General features: G+C 41.5%; 1 protein-coding gene across 1 annotated transcript in view; it reads left to right on the top strand.

Moving 5' to 3' along the window:
• The window catches only part of angpt4 (angiopoietin 4), a 52,114-nt gene extending 30,268 nt beyond the window's left edge, over positions 1 to 21,846 (top strand). Inside the window, exons 4-9 of the mRNA XM_061220354.1 lie at positions 1,448 to 1,686; positions 4,956 to 5,068; positions 5,583 to 5,684; positions 11,431 to 11,597; positions 15,421 to 15,551; positions 19,784 to 21,846. Coding sequence (XP_061076338.1) covers positions 1,448 to 1,686; positions 4,956 to 5,068; positions 5,583 to 5,684; positions 11,431 to 11,597; positions 15,421 to 15,551; positions 19,784 to 19,944 — 913 coding nt within the window. The 3' untranslated portion in view covers positions 19,945 to 21,846. The remainder of the gene's footprint in view (positions 1 to 1,447; positions 1,687 to 4,955; positions 5,069 to 5,582; positions 5,685 to 11,430; positions 11,598 to 15,420; positions 15,552 to 19,783) is intronic.
• The last annotated feature ends 204 nt before the right edge of the window (positions 21,847 to 22,050 follow it).

Here is a 22,050-nt window from a genome sequence, read left to right as displayed (position 1 = left end):
TGGCACATGGATAAACAAATAAGAGGATGAAAAAGAAATAACTTGAAAGTTGAACTAATTATGTTCTAATTATACATAAATGCATAATTAGTGCTGGGGATGAAACAGTGTGTAGTTTATTTTCACGAAAACGCTTGGTTGACAGTCTTGCGGTGTGTTGGTCTTACACAGTGGTCCGTGGAAGTATCGGAAACGCACCGAGCAGGCCATCCATCACAGGGAAATTAATGCCATGAGGAACTCCTTCCCAATTAATCCCATACGGGATTCCTCGGTGTCACAGTCTTATTCCATATGATACCTTTCCCAAACAGTGGACTCAAACCCTCTGAGAAAGAGCATGCACTCTCAACACGCTATCATATGGCATCGGGAGAATTCATACACTGCACATGTATAACAGAGAAAGGGCTGCCAGATAAAATTAGCTAAATTTAGCTAAATTAAGGATATCAAATGCTGCTGGGTCCAGAACATTCATTACATCAAGAGGGACCTGACCTAGTATTGCACTTTGTTTTACGTCGCTATGGATAAGAGCGTCTGCTAAATACCTTATAATGTAATGTAAAAATGTTTTTGTCTCATTGCATATCTCCTCCCATAGTTTTGTGACATTTGTATATAAAGATATTTTGTGGAGAAATGGCAGCACAGTGGTCCAGCAGATATCTCTTAATCCCTCTACCAACCTTATCCCTCTCATATTCTCCCTCATTCTCAAACACAATTTACTTGTGTGATATTTGGTGGATGTACAGTGGCTATACCCTTCTGTGATAATTTATGGATATTTCAACTATTTAAAGCCCGTTTATAGTCATTTTAACAGTTTGTGATCCATGGATTTAAATACCCATAGATAATCATGGATTGATGGTTTGTGGAAGGTTTTAAACTATTTTAAAACCTTTAACAGAAGACTGTTTTAATGTCTTTAAGTCAGCTTCAGGATTGACTTGAACATACTGTTGCTGATGATAGCCCCTACAACCTCTCTGAACTACAGTCTCCCTTGGATTCCCCCCCTCATGGAGGTCCAACAGTCATAGCCTTTACTGTGGGCGATAGAGCTTTCTGCTCCACTGCACCACGTCTGTTGAACAGTCTGCCCGATCATCTATGTCTGGCTTGCAGTATTCAAGGCCAGGCTTAAAGCCCATTTTTATCAGTGTGCTTATCCAAGTTTATTGATTGTGTTATATAGATTACTGCATTCTTACTATCATTTTATATTACTGCACTGTGTTGATTGTTTTATTGTTGCCTTCTGTGCAGCACTTTGAAGTCACCTCTGTATAATGCAAAGCGTTAAATAAATTGTATTATTATCATTATTATTATTATTATTATTATTATTATTATTATTATATTCATGCGCTGTATTATTACATCCAGTTAAAGTGACAGTCGGGCTGCTGTGCTAATGGGGCCGTTCTCTCTCCAGCCGGCTGGAGAGGAAGGTCCAGGTGCTGGAGTCTCGACAGCAGACGGAGCTGGAGGACCTGCGGGAGGAGAAGGAGAGGCTGCAGGAGGTGGTGGGGCAGCAGTCGGCCTCCATCGAGTCCCTGCAGAGGCAGCTGCTCACGGCCAGCGCCAACAACTCCGTCCTGCAGCGCCAGCAGCAGCAGCTCACCGAGTCTGTGCACACGCTGCTCAACCTGCTGTCTGTGAGCCCAGGAACAGGTACACACACAACCCTGCTGTCTGTGAGCTCTGATACACACACCCTACTGTCTGTCAGCTCAGATACACACACCCTACTGTCTGTGAGCTCAGATACACACACCCTACTGTCTGTGAGCTCATATACACACACCCTACTGTCTGTGAGCCCAAGAACAGGTACACACAACCCTGCTGTCTGTGAGCTCATATACACACACCCTACTGTCTGTGAGCTCATATACACACACCCTACTGTCTGTGAGCTCAGATACACACACCCTACTGTCTGTGAGCTCAGATACACACCACCCTACTGTCTGTGAGCTCAGATACACACACCCTACTGTCTGTGAGCCCAAGAACAGGTACACACAACCCTGCTGTCTGTGAGCTCATATACACACACCCTACTGTCTGTGAGCTCAGATACACACACCCTACTGTCTGTGAGCCCAAGAACAGGTACACACAACCCTGCTGTCTGTGAGCTCATATACACACACCCTACTGTCAGTGAGCTCAGGAACACACACCCTACTGTCTGTGAGCTCATATACACACACCCTGCTGTCTGTCTGCTCAGATACACACACCCTGCTGTCTGTCAGCTCAGATACACACACCCTGCTGTCTGTCAGCTCAGATACACACACCCTACTGTCTGTGAGCTCATATACACACGCCCTACTGTCTGTGAGCTCATATACACACACCCTACTGTCTGTGAGCTCATATACACACACCCTACTGTCTGTGAGCTCATATACACACACCCTACTGTCTGTCAGCTCAGGAACACACACCCTGCTGTCTGTGAGCTTAGATACACACACCCTGCTGTCTGTCAGCTCAGATACAAACACCCTACTGTCTGTCAGCTCAGGATCACACACCCTGCTGTCAGTGAGCTCAGGAACACATACCCTGCTGTCTGCGAGCCATGGGCTTTATTCTCTGTGCAGCAGTGGCTGACTCCTCCAACTCCACAGTTTGGTCTTCAAATGACTATCACTCTTCCTCAAGATTTATTTCTTCCACAGTCATTTTTCAAATAGTTATTTAAAAACAAAATACTTTATGTGTAAAACCTTTTAATGATTTGAACAGCTCTGTCAGTATAAGCTTTGGTTTATGTAAACAGTTTGTATCCATTAATATCTAAATTAATGGATGTATAAACAGAAAATGACTGGAATCATTTGTGAATGAATTCTGTATTTAGAATAGTTGTGGGCTTGAAAACACTTAGTAAGGGATCAGACTGTACAAAGGAAAACATCTGCTCCTGACCTCCTACATGCACAAGCCATGCAATCAAACCAAGGCAGCCGCCATTTGTGTAAGGTCAGGCATGCCTGAAATATAGCTGTACTAGCTCTCCAGGGACTGGGTTGAAGACCCCAGATCAATCACATACTCATTCTCTATCTTTTATATATAATGTACAAGATGAGCAGCTACCGCCTGTGTCAGCTTCTCAAAGTATGTTTGCAACACTAAACATTTCAGTGTTGTGAAAACACTTCTAACGGGCAGGACCAAGTCTTATAGCTGCGCGTCTGGTGCCTCTTCACACTCTGCATGAAATCATTTGTCAAACTCCGAATTAAAATGTATTGTTGTGTACTTTGTCTGAAACATTTAAAATCCTGGAAGATCGTTATCTTGTTTTTTTTGCTTTGTGACAGTCAGAAAGCTTAGTAAGATGGGCACTCTTTGCTTGGCTTTACGGTTGAAAGGGCTTGGACCAGCTTCACTTATTTCCAAGCCACACACTCAGACAAGCTCTCCTCAAAACTCAGAAATCAACCCTTTGGCATTGTGGGTCATTTGTGCAGAATACGTATGTGTCAGTGTGTGTTTACACAGACATTCCACAACACACAAACACAACTGCTCTCAATTAGGGCCCAAAGGAGGACTGTTGTTCCTTCCTCGGCCGCCCTCTGCAGAGAAACCCTGGCGACCCATCGACCTCTCTCTCCAAAGACGAAGGGATGGAATGAAAAAAAAAATGGTCACGATAAAAAAGAAAACATGATCAGTCAAGAAATGTGCCAAGACATGCTGCTATCTGTCAGGATTATTTATTGTTATGGTTATGGCTTTGGTTATGGTTATGGCTTCAACCCAAAGCTCAGCTGAACTCTGTCCAGTCAAACTTGCAAAGCTTGTAACAGAAGCTATTAGGACATTTCTCCTTTTTCCATTTTTAGGGGAGTTTAGTGGGCTTAACTAAAGTGGAGTTGGTGCACTTGTGCTAACCAAAGCAATAGCTATTGTCATGCAACATTAGCCTTCCCTTAGCTAATTGAAATAGCTAATCAGCTACAGCTACATAGTTACATGGTGAAACTAAAAAGCCATTGTGTAACAGAATACAAAATTTCCCTGCTAACAGCAAAGTGATCTCGCTAAAATTAATGAATGAGCTAGCTGGCATTGTGAAAATGAGCTACGTTAAATCAGAAAGAGCCAATCCAAAAGATATTTGCGATACCTACAGAAGTAACTGACAGAGCCCCCTTTACAGTGGCAGATCATGTACTTTACCTATCATGTCCACAAACAGTCCCTTTACTTTGAAATGTTAAATGTCCCAATACATCCTACAGTAACTTAAGAATTGGCCAAGATTAAGCTATCAACATTTCATTCAGTCCCCTCATCTCAATGTCCAGACCTTCAAAGGGGACTTTACATATTAATATCGATAATTTACTCAATAAATAGCACTGCAGCCTGACAGGAAAGGGTCCTGGGTTCGAATTCCGGTTGGCTGGGGCCTCTCTGTGCGGAGTTTGCATGTTCTCCCCGTGTTTGCGTGGGTTTCCTCCGGGTACTCCGGTTTCCTCCCACAGTCCAAAAACATGCATGTTAGGCTGATTGGAGAGTCTAAATTGCCCGTAGGTATGAGTGTGTGAGTGAATGGTGTGTGTGCCCTGTGATGGACTGGCAATCTGTCCAGGGTGTATTCCTGCCTTTCGTCCAATGTATGCTGGGATAGGCTCCAGTGACCCTGTTCAGGATAAGCGGGTTAGGATAATGAATAAATGAATAAATTTACTCAATAAATATCTGCCTACACACTATAACAAGGTTTTAAGGTGAATATCTGATTGACTGTTTAATTGTTTATACTTTTATTTCATATATATCATATTATTATTTGATGGTCCTCTGTGCACATGTGCAAGAGAGACATTTTGCAGAAGTGTGTATTGTGACTTTGATCTATAGGCTTGTGTTTTCACAGTAATGTAAGGAATATTTTTGATTGTGAACAGTGCTGTTGCCGAGGGAACAGAAGTTCCGGGACTGTGCGGATGCTTTTAAAGCAGGAAATAACATCAGCGGTGTCTACAACCTATACATCGGAAACATGACAGAGCCAACAAAGGTGAATGTATAACAGTCACTGTGATCGTTTTTGCACATTTTAAGAGATTATAGTTTTTACAGATGATCATGGAATATTAAGGAATTGGCAAAATATTTAACTCTAGATTGTCAGCCAAAAGATAAAAAATATACCATGAATGGGGTTGTGTCCACTGTTTGTTTGTTTGTTTGTTTGTTTGCTTCAGACATGTTGTTGCAATGATGTTAGTTTTTGGTTTCCTGGGACTGTAATGTGCTGTCAAAAAAAAATATATATTTTACAATAAAAAAAAAAAAAAAAACTTTTTCTACAATGACTACATTATGTAGTGCAAACCTGCAGACACTGTGCCCCCCTGGGCACTCAGTTTGACACCCCTGATGTAGTGAGAGCTATATTGTGATTTCTTTCTTTCTATTTATTTTTCAGTATTCATATGGTACATGCACCCTTCTGTATTGGTTCCACATTGTATGTGACCCACAGAGTTGTGTTTGGAGTGAGAGAATAACCACACTTCTTATTGATCCAGGCATTTTGTGACATGCAAACGAGCGGGGGCGGATGGACTGTGTTTCAGCGCAGAGTCAATGGGAGTGTGGATTTCTTGAGGACCTGGAAAGAGTACAAACAGGTGAGCACACAGCGCAGCTGCATCATGCTCTCCAGCTGGGGTCAGGTTGTCAGTCCTCGGGGCTTGAAGGTTTGCAGATAACCAGAGGCACAAAATCCAGGTCCGAGTGTTTTGATCCAGTCACCTCGTTTGTGCTAATTAGTACAGTTCTTCGGCCAACTGAAATCTACTGGCTGAGTTAATGGGTGGAAGAAACACGTGGCAGGACTTTTGCTGTCTGCCACCTGGACTTCGCCGATAACCACAACAATGTTCAAGTTTGATGTAGAGTCCCACCCCAACTGAAACAGCAGTCTCTGAACTAGGCCGGGGGGGGGGAGGGGGGAACAAATCATTTGTCATTTTCAACGATAAATGTTTTGAAAACCTGTTTGTTTTTCTATGTTTTTAAAGCAGACTCAATGAAGTGTTGTAACGGACAGATGTTATGCTGTTGGCTCAGTCCGAGGTCACAAATAAACTGAACCGAGGTCAGATCCTGGTGTCACGGCCTGACAAATAGCAGACTGCAGCTGACGTAGCTGGAAATAGCCCCGTCCAAGTCGGTTTTGTCCTGAAAGCAGGGTGTGTTTGTGGAAGCTGATGTGGGTACTGGGGTCATGTACTCACTGAATTCAGTGTATGGCCACCCACAGTACAGGCAGTCCACTGCCGAGGGTTTCTGTACTATCATTTCAACGAGCAGTGAGTTTTGGCTTTTCCAACCCACTGTGTGCACTCTATTGACGCTACTGACTTAAATGCTGAAAAGTAACAGTAACCACATCTTTACAGCTCCAGGATTGGATATTTGCATACCTGCATTATTCATATTTTACTGGTGTAGTTATGGCATGGATCCTCAAATCTAGAGGATTGCTGGCCCTGGGGGGCCAGCAATACTGCTGGTTTTCATTCCTGACTCACATCTGATGCACCAATCAGTGACATTATTGGACTATGGACTATCAGACAGGAGAGAGAACCAGCAGTACTGTGGACATTGAGGGCCAGAGATGAGGATGCTGGATTGTGGCATCACATTTCACAAGGCTTCATTATTCGCCATTTGATCGTCCGTCCACGAGACTCTGGTCGAGTCGGACCGCTTGTGGTTTTTGCATTTCCTGCCAGGAAGCGGATGATCTATTTCGGGCCCGGGGACAACCCCTTCAGCACAACCTTCAGAGCGTTGCGATCTCCCGAGAGCCATTGTGCTCGTCTCAGCTTGCCCCAGCTGTTCACTGGAGATGTCCACAATACAGTCTGGACTGCTCTACGAATGCAAAAGTGGTCTTTAAGAAGCATAAGTCCAAACACGCTTTACCAGCTTGATAACGCGAGGAGCACTACATGCAGTCACTCTCCGCACCTGTCAGTCGCTTTGCCAGTGTTCTTAACGATATTAATGGCATTAGTGAACTGAATTGGCCAGAAAGTTTGGTGAGTTATTCGTTTTTTGAAACAATAGATAGCGGAGAGTACTCACTTTTGTTATTTTGGAGAGTGAGAGACACAACAGTTGAAATGTAAAACAACTTTTGTTTCATATGTGGTAACCTCCTTTTGTTTACCAAAACAAAATCAAACCTCGCCTCTACTTCCATGTGATTGGACAGCAGAGAAAAGAATGACAGTGACAATGCGCCTTTTTTTCTGTTGCGCATCAAAATCAGATAATTTGCAACTGGAGCCAGGGGTTGATAAACGCAAGTAGTCTTGTGAGCAAAAGCAGCATGGAAAACACTTCAAAACCCGTTGAAAATAATAAGAAAAAGGGTGCCCCAAACTGGGAAAGCGCATTTGGTGTGATCCACCCTTAAGTCAGCATAAATCCATTAGGCATTAGGTCTTCCTCTAAAACATTTCAGGGAACATAATTCATTTTTCAGGCAGGGTTGTCCAATCTTATCTGAAAAGGCCTGCTGTGGGTGCAGATTTTTTGGCCCAGCACTATGACACATGATTCAACTAATTAGCTAATGATGGTCTTCAGTCAAAATCTTCATGAGTAGAATCAGGTGTTTTGGTGCTGGGCTAAAACAAAAAGGCAACTGATTCAACTAATTGACTAGAAAAGAAAAACCTTCACCCACAACGGCCCTTTGAACATTGGACACTCAAGGGATATCCAGCATGATAAAATACAGCAATCACCCTATTAATTTCAGTTCCTCCATCATGTTCATCATGTTCCTCATCAGGTTCAGAAAGTAAAGGTTTGTATAAGGATGAAAGACCATGTGGTTGAAGCTTTCTTGCTTGATAGCTAGTTTTAGCAAGCTAGTTTACAATTGTTACATTTGATGCAATTCTTTCTATTAGATTTTGTAACAGCTGATTGACCAGTTCAGACCAGCTCCCAGCTCAACATGGTCTCGCTAGTTGTCCAATTCAGATAAGCTCCCACCTTGACATGGTTTGACCAGCTTTGAAAAAGCTGGCTGACATACAAGCTACCAGCAGTAACTGGTTGACCAGCTCATATCCAGCAAGACCAGCTTGGCCATGCTGGTTGACCAGCTCATACAAATCTTGACCAGCTTATGACCAGCTCAATTTTCCAGCTGGCCAGGCTTGCATAGTTGGATTTTACAGCAGGGACTGTGGTTATTTATGTGTGGGAAATGGAGCCAGGACATCCATTTTATAATAATACTTAAGCCAGCGGTGCGCAACAAGGGCTGATTCAGGATGTGCATTCTGTTCTTAATTATTGAATCAACTCTTGATATTGATTTCTCAATATCTTGATCTGACATTTGTATAAGCATCAACTACAGGTGCAGACTGCAAGTGTGTCCTAGCAGTTTTACTGAGCCCAAGTACAGGAGTGAACCAGAGTACTTTATAGAGTTGTCAGTGCTCTAACACTAAGGTAGTTGGTTGGAACAAAAATCAACATGCAGTCCAAGACTGAGTTGTGCGCCCGTGACTTAGGCTCATGTACCCAGGGTAGTTAGTGGAAACAAAAACCTGCATACCTACCGACCCTCCGGGACCAGAATGTCCCACCTGTGATCTAGAGGAATTTTATTTAATGTCAATGTTCCTAGAAGATTTGTGGTAATGTCAGTGGTCCCTGGAGAATTTTGGTAATGCCAGCATTCCCAGATTAATTTTTGTAATGTCCTAGATCAATTTAAGTAGTGTCAGAATTATATCTAGTGAAGATGCCTGTATAATGTCATAGCTCATATAATGGGATGATAATGGGCAATAGCCCAACAGTTTCAGTTCCATGGTAATGAAAGATATAAGATATAAGATGATGCGCACTATCAGAGTTCACCACAATTCAGGAATTATGACAACAGCTGATGCTGATGCTGACCTAATTTAGGTCCCCTAAATTATCCACAGAGTCACCAGCTTGAGACCTGTTTTAGGTCATGCTGGTTTAGACATATTTTTCAACTGTGCCTTAAGGTCGTTACACTTTTAATTACGGAAATCTGTCCACAGTGCTTTTGTATAAACATGTCTCCTGTACTTGGCTCTCTATTCACTGTTGGCAGATGTGTTCTCGGTCTTGAACAGTTTGAACAAAACAAGTGAACATTTGACTTCACAGGCTGTCAGGTTTGATACGAACAAATATTTCACATGAACTCAGTATAAAATTAGATTTTCGGAACTCCAAGTTACCGCAAAGGCAACCTCGAGTGTCAAGAATTGCATGCCCTGTAACTTGAATATAGCTGTCAGTGGGAATCAAGGAAGTTAAAGCTGGTTTAACAGCTAAAACAACAGTGACTCGTTGTGGGCAGATGATGGCAATTAGCATTTACACATTTTCTTTGGTCTTTTGCAGCGCATGAAATGTCTTTATACCAATGGCAGTGGATATGCTATCTGTCTGCACCATGTAGCTCAGTGCTTCTGATCTCCTCGGGACCCACTTGCCAGAAGGTATTTGAGTGAGGGGTGTGCGTTCCTGGCAAGTGGGTCCCGAGGACTGGGGTTGAGAAACACTGACTTAGATGACAATGTGAGCTATGGACCTTGAAGTAGCTATTGACAGTTGGCAAAATTGTGGCTAGCTTTGCTTGATTGAAGATGATTACATTCAGATAGCTAGCAGACTTATTTTGAGTGAATTTGCTACTGTGAAGTGGCACATTATGTGTAACTGTAACTTGTGGCTGCAAATCTGAAAAGTAATATCTTTAAATGAAAATGAATTGTTGTCTCATATCAGCTTAGTGTTTTTAGCTAAGCTGAGGTGAAATGATTCAAACTATTCTGGACACTTGTGTAATTGCAATAAAATTGCAAAGAAATGACTTTGCTGCAACAAGCCAAGTCCTCATTAATAGTCTACCTGAAAATAGACACTCTGTTTAGTAGTTCCTCTCTAAATAGGCTTGTGCACCTGTGGTGAGTTAGGTATATAAGACTACCATCAGCAACAGCACCATTACCAGATGAAAGCAACATGCCAGACCTGGGTCAAATACATAATTGTTCTGGATTCAAATATGTGACTATGATTTACTCACCTTGTACGGAGTATTGTAACCTGTGCAATGCTCTCAAAAACTGCAAATCCCACCTTCTTGGTTGGCTGAGTTGCACCAGGCAAGATCAAATGAGCGCAGACAAATATTTGAATCCAAAACAATTACGTATTTGAACCTGGTCTGAATTACTGAACGACACACTCCAAAGGATAACAGAAAATATTTTTAAATGTACAGGCCAGGGTGATGCCATGATGATCCAGGTCAAGTGTTAAAGCACCCAGCCAGGTATTCACACTTAAGCAGCTCACACTTTCAGTACAGTGGGATAGCGGATTCCTCAAAATCACAGGCAGGAAATAGAGTATTTATTTATTCCAATAATGACTTAGTGATTATTTTTGGATTTGATTATATTGTACGTGCTTCAACAAGCACATGGGATGTGTCACCATATTAAGCTTGGTCACATGATTTAAACAAAAAAGCAAACAAAACAAACAAAAAACTGAGGGAAAACTTTACTGCCGCAGCAGCTGTTTGCGAGAGGAGGAAGCACTGGACGTCTTTGGCCCGAGTAAACAGCTGTGGTCTGAAAGGCGTTGTATTAATAGCCCCTCGTCATTCTGCACTGGCTCACACGCTGCGAGACTACACCACCCGGCCACATCTGTCACAACACACAGGGACGCGATGGTCAAAAGCCTCCGAGCTTCCGGTACGTTCCTCTCTGGAATGGGAACGTACAGTATTTAGCGTGATAAAAATGTAGTTTCGCTGTGAAAAGTTAGCAGAGCATAGTCGCTTTGTGTTTGAAAACCTTTTCCCCTCCATTGTGTTCCTTTCTTTCTTAAAAGGTCTCTTCACTATGAGAATAGCAGGATTCAAACCATCTGTGTTACTTGAGGAGTATTGGTGTTTGGCTTCACTGGCAGATACTGTTGTATAATTCTGTTGATATACAATAAAATGGTATATCTACAACAAAATTAAGTTCAGTTTGGAGTCTTATTTCAGGTTTATCTGAACTGCAGGCTTTGCTATAGTTTTTGGATGAATTCTCCACAAATAAGGAGGAAAGGGGAGGAGTCATACCTGGGGCGGGGTTCTGTCTCTGAGTTAGGCTTAAGCATTACCAGTGTGACATTAGAATAGGGATGGATAAATTACTCTTAAACTGAGGAATGACAGATAAATATTAATACTTATTTCTGGCTAAAAAATGAAACAAAAGTATCACTGAGTGAGGACAAAGTGATGGTAATGTGTGTGACAGTGTTGCTGTGACGATGCTTGATTGACAGGGCTTCGGAGATGTCGGGGGAGAACACTGGCTGGGCAATGAGGCGGTGTTCCAGATGACCAGCCAATCCCAGTACAGCCTGCGGGTGGAGCTAAGGGACTGGGAGGGGAATGCCCCGTACTCCCAGTACGACAAATTTCAGCTGGGCAGCGAGAAACAGCACTACAGGTAGGCTTCCTAAATCTTGTGTGGGCACACACCCATCCAAAACTTTTTCTGAGGTGCCAGGCAAGAACACGTAGAATATGAAAAACAAAGAATGCCCGCATGCAGCTTATTTTCTCAGGGTCATGATTTATTTACATGCTGCGAAAAACAACATTTCGACCATAGCCTGGTTTTCCTCTGGTAAGGGTGGCCACATGAGTTCAGCTGTTTAAAACAACAATGACACAGTCTCCATACATCTGTAATTTCAAAACAAGAGTTCCTAGAGTATCATTTCACTTCAGAGTTGATGTTTTAAATCAGAAGTCATTCAACAGATAAATATATTTTATCTGAATTGCCGTAGAATATCAGTTTCTCATATATCTGATATTCCACAGCTTTTGGGATCTGCTTAGAGAACGCTTGGCACTTTTTTGCATTTGTTTTCTTAAATGTGTCATAGACCGAGAGGAACATTTTGTGTGTTGCATATTGGATGACAGATGTAATACAGTTGTTTCCTTGTAATTCTGGTATGAGGTGAAACAATAAAAATAAAGCCATTAAAAGTGTGTTTGAATTATGGCCCATCAGTCAGGTGTGGGAGGAGTCCCTCAGGGGGAGGGGCTGTTTCCATTCATCATTCGCTGACGGTCAGGCCTCTCTGAACTCTCCTGTCGAATACATATTTTTATTTTTTTTAAACAACAGTGGAGTAGGCATGGTATTCATTCATAACGCATTAGACTAAACAGATTGCTTATTCTGTTTAACTATTGTAAACACTTGAATGTTACAAAAGCGTACAAAAACAGTATAAATAAAGGAAGTTCCGAAAGTATCTGGAATGAACCAATGCAGTGTGCTTTACGCCAATGTGTCGTCAAGAAGTGTACAGACATCCAGATAAGAAGCAGAGAGAGAGAAGGAGATCGACAGAGAGAGATAGAGAGTGAGAGATCTGCAGAGAGAGAGATAGGGATAGATAAAGAGAGGGAGATTGATAGAGATATTGAGAGAGAAAGAGTTGGTTAGAGAGTGAGAAAGAGAGACATAATCCTTCCTGCACAGAGCCTATTTACGTATTTGCAAGAAAGAATAGGACACTTATTTACTCAACTGTTGGCCGCGCTGCCCCGTTGCGGCCTGAATGCGGATTTTATCGTACATTTATTTTGCGATAAGATCTACTATACGATAACCAAAAACAGTTTTTGGCAGCGAGGCCTTCTCTGCAGCTCGAGTCAAACAAAATAAAGCCGGATCCATCAATGCTGACATCAGAGAGGCGCTTGGCAGAAGCAGAAGATCAGTCCTTTTTATAGATGAACTCGGTCGGGTTCTCCGTGTTCCGAGCAGTTCTCACACACATTCTTCACTCTCCACGGCCTTTATAATTCAAAGCTGAGCAGCAAAAGAGCCTTTTCGCAAGGTTTCCAAGACACAATTGCAAAGGAAAAGGCCCTTTCGGTGTAATAAAACAAAGTCAAATCCTGTACTTTTGAAGAACTGCGTGTTCAAAAAAATAAAATTAAAAAATGCATGGGAAAAAGATGCCTGGATGTTCTGATAATGCTTTACATAAGACATAATATATGGTTCGCTGAGTAACCTTTATAACTTTGTAAGTAACTTTGTGTCTTAACTTTATAATATATGTGTGGAAAACAGCTACTAGGCCTGATAATACAGTGCCCTAGCAACATAAGATAAGAACGTTTTCCATCAATCATACAAACATGCACACGTAGGCATATTCTCAACTGTCCCCGAAAGGACTCTGTACCCTTAAACTTTCCCCAGTCTCTCCAGACACATAAATGTCTTTCATCCAGAATTCAGACGCTGTGTCTGTCAAAGCTGTCAAAGCGTACCCATTGCACATTATCAGAACAGCTGGTTTATGTAAATATTACATTATCACCATATACCCTCTCAGGGCCTCTGACTCAGCATCACAGGGGTGTCTGATTGGTCAGGTGTGTTTAGCCAGAGATGCTGTTCTGCATACCACTGTTGTAACGCGTGCATTTTGTTTTTTGCACTGTTCTCTGTAAACTCTTGAGACTGTTGTGTGTGCAAATCCCAGGAGATGAGCACTTTCTGAGATACTCAAACTAAAAATCATTCCACATTCAAAGTCACTTTCATCACGTATCTTCCCCATTCTGATGTTTGGTCTGAACAACAACTGAACCTCTCGATCATGTCTGCATGCTTTTATGCATTGAGTTGCTGCTACATGATTGGCTGATTAGATATTTACATACATATTTACATATTTACTGGTGTACAGATCTACCTAAATGTGGTCGCTGACTGTATATAGCTATTTCTTGAAATATAATTTAAAAGCCCTTAGCCCCTAAGTGACTATATTATCTGCTTTACTTATTGCTTTTCTTTCTTTATTTTTTCAGTTCTTTCATTGTTTAAAGTAAGAAGCCCTATTGACACTTGAGTGACTATGTGAGCTGTGGTCCTGTGGAACATCAGTCAGTGAAACTAGGATGTGATTAGACGGCCCGTTTGTCAGAGCCGGTTTATGAAGTTGGCAAGGATATCAGAGCAAGTTTTTCTCTCTTCTGATACGTGCCATGGGATCGTAACTTCCATCATGAGGCAGGACCTCAGTTTAATATTTGACCTGAAAGATGGTATCTGCAGCAGCTCAATGCCATATTGCGATGCAGAGGAATTTGTTTTCTGCTTTGTATAGAGCAGTGGTTCCCAACCTCGGTCCTGGGAGACCACAGTGTGTGCTGGTTTCTGTTCCAACCACTATTGCAATCCCAGAATTTTACGAGCTGTTAATTTTGTTTTAATTACGTGCATGTTTAGAGGGATTATATATTGTCTTAAGCCTCATTACGTCAGAGAAAGCTATGCATGCCATGGAGAATACAAGTCCCATGTTCACATTGTGATTTTTGTGCTTTACTGGAGACCATTATTGAGGTGAATCATTAGACAATAAAAAGCACATAATTAAGAAAAACGGACAGCTTGTTAAAATTCTGGGATGGCAATTGTTGGATACAAAACCAGTGTACACAGTAGTCCCCCAGGACCACGGTCAATGCTTAATTCAGTACTTCCATTAAATCCTCAAAAAGAATGCCTGTTTGTGTGTGTGTGTGTGTGTGTGTGTGTGTGTTTGTGTTTATAATGTGCTATGTACCAACTTGAACTGTAGTGGCTGCTGATGTGGCTGTCTGTGACTTCATGGGAGCTCATTCACACACCATGACTCCTAATATCTCCTGAGGACATAACAGATTTGTGTCATGACGGGACGCAATGTTTGACATGCGCAATATGATGTGTGCTTGTGTGTGTCTTTACAATGTACTATGTACCAAATTGAAATGTAGTGGCTGCTGTGAACTAATTCACACAACATGAGTTCGACAATGTTTGACGTGTAAAATGATACACGTGTTTTGAGCGATGTAAAGTGTGTTGGGGATGTGTCTGCATGTGTAGGTGTGTGTAGGGGATGTGGGGGCGTGTGTAGGGGATGTGTGGGTGTGTGTAGGGGATGTGGGGGCGTGTGTAGGGGATGTGGGGGTGTGTGTAGGGGATGTGGGGGTGTGTGTAGGGGATGTGTGGGTGTGTGTAGGGGATGTGTAGGTGTGTGTAGGGGATGTGTGGGTGTGTGTAGGGGATGTGGGGGTGTGTGTAGGGGATGTGGAGGCGTGTGTAGGGGATGTGTGGGTGTGTGTAGGGGATGTGTGGCTGTGTGTAGGGGATGTGGGGGCGTGTGTAGGGGATGTGTCGGCTTGTGTAGGGGATGTGTCGGCGTGCATAGGGGATGTTATCCCTTGTGTCTCTTCTCTAGGCTCTTGCTGAGGGGCTACAGTGGAACCGCAGGGCACCAGAGCAGCCTGACCTCCCACGGAACCGGCTTCAGCACCCGCGACTCAGACAACGACAACTGCCTGTGCAAGTGTGCCCTAATGCTGACCGGAGGTGCGTAAAGTGCCCTAACCCGAACATACACACCCTTACACCCTTCAGGAATACAGCGGTTTTGGGTTTCATTTAGCGGTTTGCTTCTGTGGGGAGACTTTCCCTGGCTGGGGAAAATGTTTCCAACAGTAAGGGCAGTCGCGTTGCATCTCTGTAACAGGCAGAGAAGTCATTTGTAGCAAGATTGCACATAATCCATAGTGGTTTAGGGTTTGCTTTTCACACAACTACCACCAGATGGCAATGTGAGGGTGTAGGGTGTATCTTTCACCACAGTACTTAACCTCGTTAGCACTGGCATCTCATATATAACTTTTAAAGATTTAAATGAATCCTATAGTGGAATTTTTGCTGTTTATGGATGGTGCAACATACATTTTTGTTGGCCATAATAGCATGCTTTCGTTTTTATCATTCTACTGACTAAGTACTGTTAAAAAGACAACTATATGGGTTATTGCTATTGGCTTATGCTAGCTACATTATATTGACCTCATATGGGGATAAGTAAAGGCCAACACACACTAGCACTTACCTCTTGTAAATTTTATGACCAATGCTGTGTAGTAAAAAAAGTGGACAAATTACGTTTTCAGTGAGAAATGTATTGTTGAGTTAATGTGCACACACAGCAGTCTACATTTTAACGCTCCATTTTGCCCTCCCTACAAAGTTAATAAGCGCAATCTGAAGACGCACCTCTTCAAGCAGCACCTCTCCCCATCCCTCCCTACCTCCCTGTGAACCTTAATTGTTGTCTTTGTGATTTACTTTGTATTTCGGTATTTTTAGTTGGCTAGGTAAGCAGTATTTGGATAGTTAAGTTTGGTCACTTTTGCTTTGTTTGTTTGTTTATTTGTTTGTTAAAAAAAAAAGATGGTCCTTATCTTTGTTGTATGGGTAGCAATTGAAATTGTACTTCCCTCTGTCTTTCAGCGAACTTATCCCTGGTTATGGGTATGCACTTTGTTGTACGTCGCTCTGAATAAGAGCGTCTGCCAAATGCCAATAATGTAATGTAATGTAACAAACTTTATAATATATTGCTTGTAACATTACAGCCCTGTCCGGGTTTAGAAGCGAATATCAATAGATAACGTCGGCAAGCTAACTTGATTGTTTAACATTACATTACATTACATTATTGGCATTTGGCAGACGCTCTTATCCAGAGCGACGTACAACATTTGTTCACTGAACGTTAAGTAAATGTTTGCACTGATGAGCTAATTAGCTGATTAGCATCCACCTTTCTATAAAACTACTAGTTCCAAATTCATTGTATTACGAACTTTAAATTGCAGTTTGCTCTGCCCTGCACCACATGTTTACAATATAATACCACTTTCGGAAAGATGGTCAGCTAATTCATAACTAGTATTAGCTCTCTTGCAGTGGCATGTAGCGAAGTTGCATTTAGCGTAGCATTACCACCTTTGTGGAAGAATGGAATTGTGAATGCATTCGGTGAACCTTAAAAATATGAAGTATGTTTACCGTTATGGTTCATATTCACTGAAATATGAATTAAGTGAATGCATATTGTACCTCAGAGATTTTTTTGTGAGGCTGAGAGGGGGAGAACAATGTTTTTGCAAATAGGATCTTTAATGACCACAGCGAGTCAGGACCTCGGTTTAACGTCTCATCCAAAGAGTAAGGAGGCTACTGTGTCCCAGGAACCTTCATGCGCATTTTATATGCATACAATTTCATATTATATTTCATAATATATGAATATAATTGCTCTGAGAGAACCCTTTTTTTTGTAGATTTCAATGTAGTTATGAAAATCTTGTCCTGCTAGTGTGCATGGCTATACACCTGGTTTGAATCAAAGTTCCAAAGCTTAACATGGATTTGAGATTTTTTACCACTTACTAGAACGGTGGGTTTGGCATCAGAAGAAGGACGTTTATTTTGAAAAGTACGCCATTCCTACTGTGAAATATGGTGGTGGATCTTTGATATCAAGGGGCTGTTTTGCATCTATGGGTCCTAGGCCTCTTGCTAAGGTTAATGAAATCATGAAGAGCAAGTGCCAAGACATTCTGCCAAAAGACCTGGCATTCTCCCCCAGGAAGCTCAAACTTGGCAGCAAATCGATGTTTTATCAAGGTAACTATCCCGAGCATAAATCGAAATCAGCCAAGAAAAGGTTGATTGACCACAAATGTACTATTTTGCAATGGACATCTCAGTCTACAAACCTGAGCCGATCTAAAATGTGTGGTTTGAATTGAAGGGAGCAATCCACAAGGGCCGACCGCAGAATGTGATGGATGTTGAAAGACTCTCCTTGACGGTCCCCCTGAATGTATTCACCAATCTCATAAAACACAACAAAAAATAACTTTTTATCATTTTGAAGAGAGGGTGCACAATGTACTAAAAACACGGGTGTCACAACACATATACAGTATGCAGTGAGCTCCATAATATTTATAAACTCAACATTTTTTTATTTGTAATCAAACAAGTCACACATGGTTATAGTGTCCATTCTTAACTATTTAGACATTTCTTTATACATTTTGGTTTCACAATGTGAAAATTGTAGCTCTTTTCATACATAGTCCCCCCTATTTCAGAGCACCTTAACGTTTGGGACAAATGGCGTCACAGGGGTGTCTAATTAGTCAGGTGTGTTCAATTTTCGTCAGAGATGCTGTTGTAACATGTGCATTTTGTTTTTTGTACTGTTCTCTGTAAACTCTTGAGACCTTCGTGTGTGAAAATCCCAGGAGATCAGCAGTTTTGGAGATGCTCAAACCACCCTGTCTGGCATCAAAAATCATTCCACATTCAAAGTCACTTTCATCACTTATCTTCCCCATTCTGATGTTTGGTCTGAACAACAACTGAACCTCTCAACCATGTCTGCATGCCTTTATGCATTGAGTTGCTGCCACATGATTGGCTGATGTACAAATCTACCTAAAAGTGGTCGCTGACTTCAATCTATAGAGATACAACTATAGAAGACTGAAGCAAATTAGCTAAATTATATCCTTTTGGATAGAACAGTGCTGTATGATGATTTAATTAAGAATAAAGAGCCTTTACTCTAGGTTTGTTAAGGTTTGCTTCTGTGAACACTTCATTGTTGGGCTGTGGGAGTGGAATCCCATGTTTCTCTTGGCCATCACCTGTGTATGAACCTTGCGTAAATGAAAACAAATGAGGAGATTAATCTCCATATATTTGGACCATGCATATTGCAGGTGGTGTGTGCACAGTCTTTAAAGTATTGTCAAACCATGGTGCTAGAGGAAAGGTCATTCATCGAGTGAATTAAAAAAACCGAGTGCAATCAAAATCCTTTCATTTCCCATGGTTTGTCGCATTTAAAAAACCCAAGTCTACAGTATCATGAGTTTTCTTTTCAGTTAAAAAAAAAAAGGTTTTGAGGTGAATGTTGACAGGTAAGACGTGTCGGAAACAATGGCTGCCACAGACATTGGTGCTAAAATAAACAATCTAAACTAAACTGCATGGTAAACACATTAGAGCTGTGTTTAAACATGATCGATTGCAGCTTAACTGTCAGATTGTGCTTTGTCTGACTGACACATAAATAGCTCTGTACAAGTTTCAAACACCTGTGATTACAAACTGTCATGGTGTCAGTTAAAGAAATCCCTGGTGAAAAGTCTTAGGCGGGACTGACATTAGGCAGGACAGGACAGGACTCTTATAGGCCGTCAACAGTTTCCTCTCATACCTAACAAAATCATATTTCCAGTGTATACACTCATAAAGTATATTTCCCAAAATAAAAGGCCTTTCCATGCCATTTCCCTTCGGAAAATACATTTCAAGACTGTGTCTTTCATGAACTGTAGTAGGACCAGGAGACAGGCACTGGGGAACCATTTGTTACGGGAGTCGTTGGTTTGAGGTGTTCATGGTACGCAGGGGAAAAAACTCTGACAATGCAAAGACGGTAAAACAGAATCTCCTGTTTGTAGTTCACGTTCAGGCTTGGACCCACTTTGAGTTTGGTCAGCTAAGCTGAAACCAAATGAATAACAGCACCTAACACCATACAGTGCTTATAACAAAGCAAGATAAGAAAAAACAAAAACACTTTCAAGTAGTCTGCCAAGAATGCTTCCACGACTCATAAATTTAATGTGCTGTAAATATAAAGCATACATATGTCATAAATTGCTGATAGATTCGTCTTCTATGTGCCGTCATGCATGTGATTGGTTTCTGGTGTTTTTCAGGCTGGTGGTTTGACGCGTGTGGCCTTTCGAATCTCAATGGCATGTACTACACAGTGGGCCACAACATCCGCAAGCTAAACGGAATCAAGTGGCACCACTTCCGAGGTCCAAGCTACTCCCTGCGCTCCACTGCCATGATGATCCGTCCGTCCGACTTCTGACCCCCGCAAGCCCTGAAAGATGGCTTCACACCTGTAGTATTGAGAGCCAGGCCCTGAGGAACAAACTCACACCTGTAATATAGAGGAACAAACTCACACCTGTAATATAGAGGAACAAACTCACACCTGTAATATTGAGAGCCAGGCCCTGAGGAACAGACTCACAGCTGTAATATTGAGAGCCAGGCCCTGAGGAACAAACTCACAGCTGTAAAACCCTTGGCTCTTTCCCATCACTTATTTTTACCTCCTCCTTTCCCTTGCTTGCCTCCTTCCCTCACTCGTAGCTCCACATATTAGAGGAGGCAAGGGAAGGAAGTGAGGAAAGGAAGCAAGAACGGAGGAATCGAAAGAACATGAATTACGCTAATGGAATGTCCTTGCTCCGTCAAACGTCAGTTCGAAGCGACATCAATCACATAAGTGGCAGATGGTGAGAGGTGGAACCACAGATCTATCATTTATATTATATCATTTATATCTGAAAAAACACTCGCACAAAGGACGCGCGCCTGTTTCCTTGCTCCAGAATTCTTCAGGGGCCTCCTAGCTCCTGGCTCCTAGCTCCTCAAGGAACATTTCATGGGTTGGAATGTCCTTAAAGGTGGCGGACCTCGATCAATTTCCACATCAAGTCAAGGAAGTAAGAGACAAGGAAGAATAAAATAAGCGATTGGAATGAACCTTCTAACAGCCACGTCCTGGGGAACTAACTCACACCTGTAACATACTGCAAGCCATGCCCTGAGGGGCATGTTTAAAATGGTTGTTCCGTCAGTGGACATTTGGATCTAACGTACTGTAATTAAAGCAGAGATTGACAGATGAGGCTCTGTCTTGTTGGGGCAGCTCCACAAATTCTTTGCTTTGGCTGCTGTTCTTTTTCAGTACTTTTTTCAATGCATTCTGGTATACACAGCCATGTATACAGCGCTGAAGAGAACAAAGACATAGCATTTTCCTCTGCTGTCATTCACAACTTCAAAAGCTCCTAATCACAAGAGGACTTCTGTGCGACCAATGGGGAAAGGGCTTCACAATTCCAATGCAATTTGTACAGAACTTTAATTATTTTCGTAATAATTTTGTAACCTTTTTTATTACTATTTAGTTTATTTTGAGTTTATTTTTCCCCAAAGTGAACTCTTGTGATGTCCTTCAACCTTTATAACTTTCACCCAGATTAATGCATGTGTTTTTTTTACTAACAGCGCTTGGTGCTACCTTTTTTGAAGATTTATATCACATGTCACATCCTGTTATTGATATTACAGTTATGTCTTATAGTTCTTATTCCAGCTTACCTAAACTATAACCTATAGTGCCTTATGAGCACCTTATGACATTCAGAATATTGTACAATTCATTAGATATAAGTAAATAAAATAAATAAGATTACATGTAAGACCTTCTGTATAAAGGAACTTTATTCTGAAGCAGTTTTTTTTTTCTGTGGCATATATCAAACCTGAAATCTTCACATGGGGTACTGTGCAACAGTCTTAGGTATTAAATTGGCTGGTAGGTTATTTCAAACATATCGGAGAACTTGCCACAGTTCATCTGCAGATTTTAACTTTGTCACTTCCTTTTTTTATCCAAAAAGTGGTCTATTGCTTAATATATTGGTTTACTTTCTTTAATGGAAATTATCTGTAACATTACATTTTTGGGGGGAAATGAATGCTTGGAAAACTCTTTTGTTCTTTTATAATGACACACTAATGCAGAAATAATAAACATATAAGACCAAATTTATATTTAAAAGAATCTAGGCTGCCTAAGTCTTTTGCAGAGTACTGTAGGTCTCTTGTGTTGGCTGGTTTTTACAGTACATACTTAGCCATGCATTTGGTTGTATATTTTGACTGTGTTTCTGGCACAATGCATCCTATATCATTGTATTGTCATCAAATTGTTTTTGCATTTCTTTTTTTAAGCCTGTCGTGGTTGAAATGTTTAGATTTTTGTTAAATTGCATTATAACTGGATTGTGTTTTCTGTGTTCCTGTGTTGTCTTGTATTCAGACTATCTTTCATTTTTGAACTGTTTCAGTGAGCAGGCATTTGTATCCCTTGTTAGCAGATATGCAGTCATGGATTGCC

This window comes from Conger conger, chromosome 14 (genome assembly GCF_963514075.1).
Source record: "Conger conger chromosome 14, fConCon1.1, whole genome shotgun sequence".
Classification (NCBI taxonomy): Eukaryota; Metazoa; Chordata; class Actinopteri; order Anguilliformes; family Congridae; genus Conger; species Conger conger.
The sequence above is the reverse complement of the archived record's forward strand: the minus strand, read 5'-3'. Positions and strand labels throughout refer to the sequence as shown.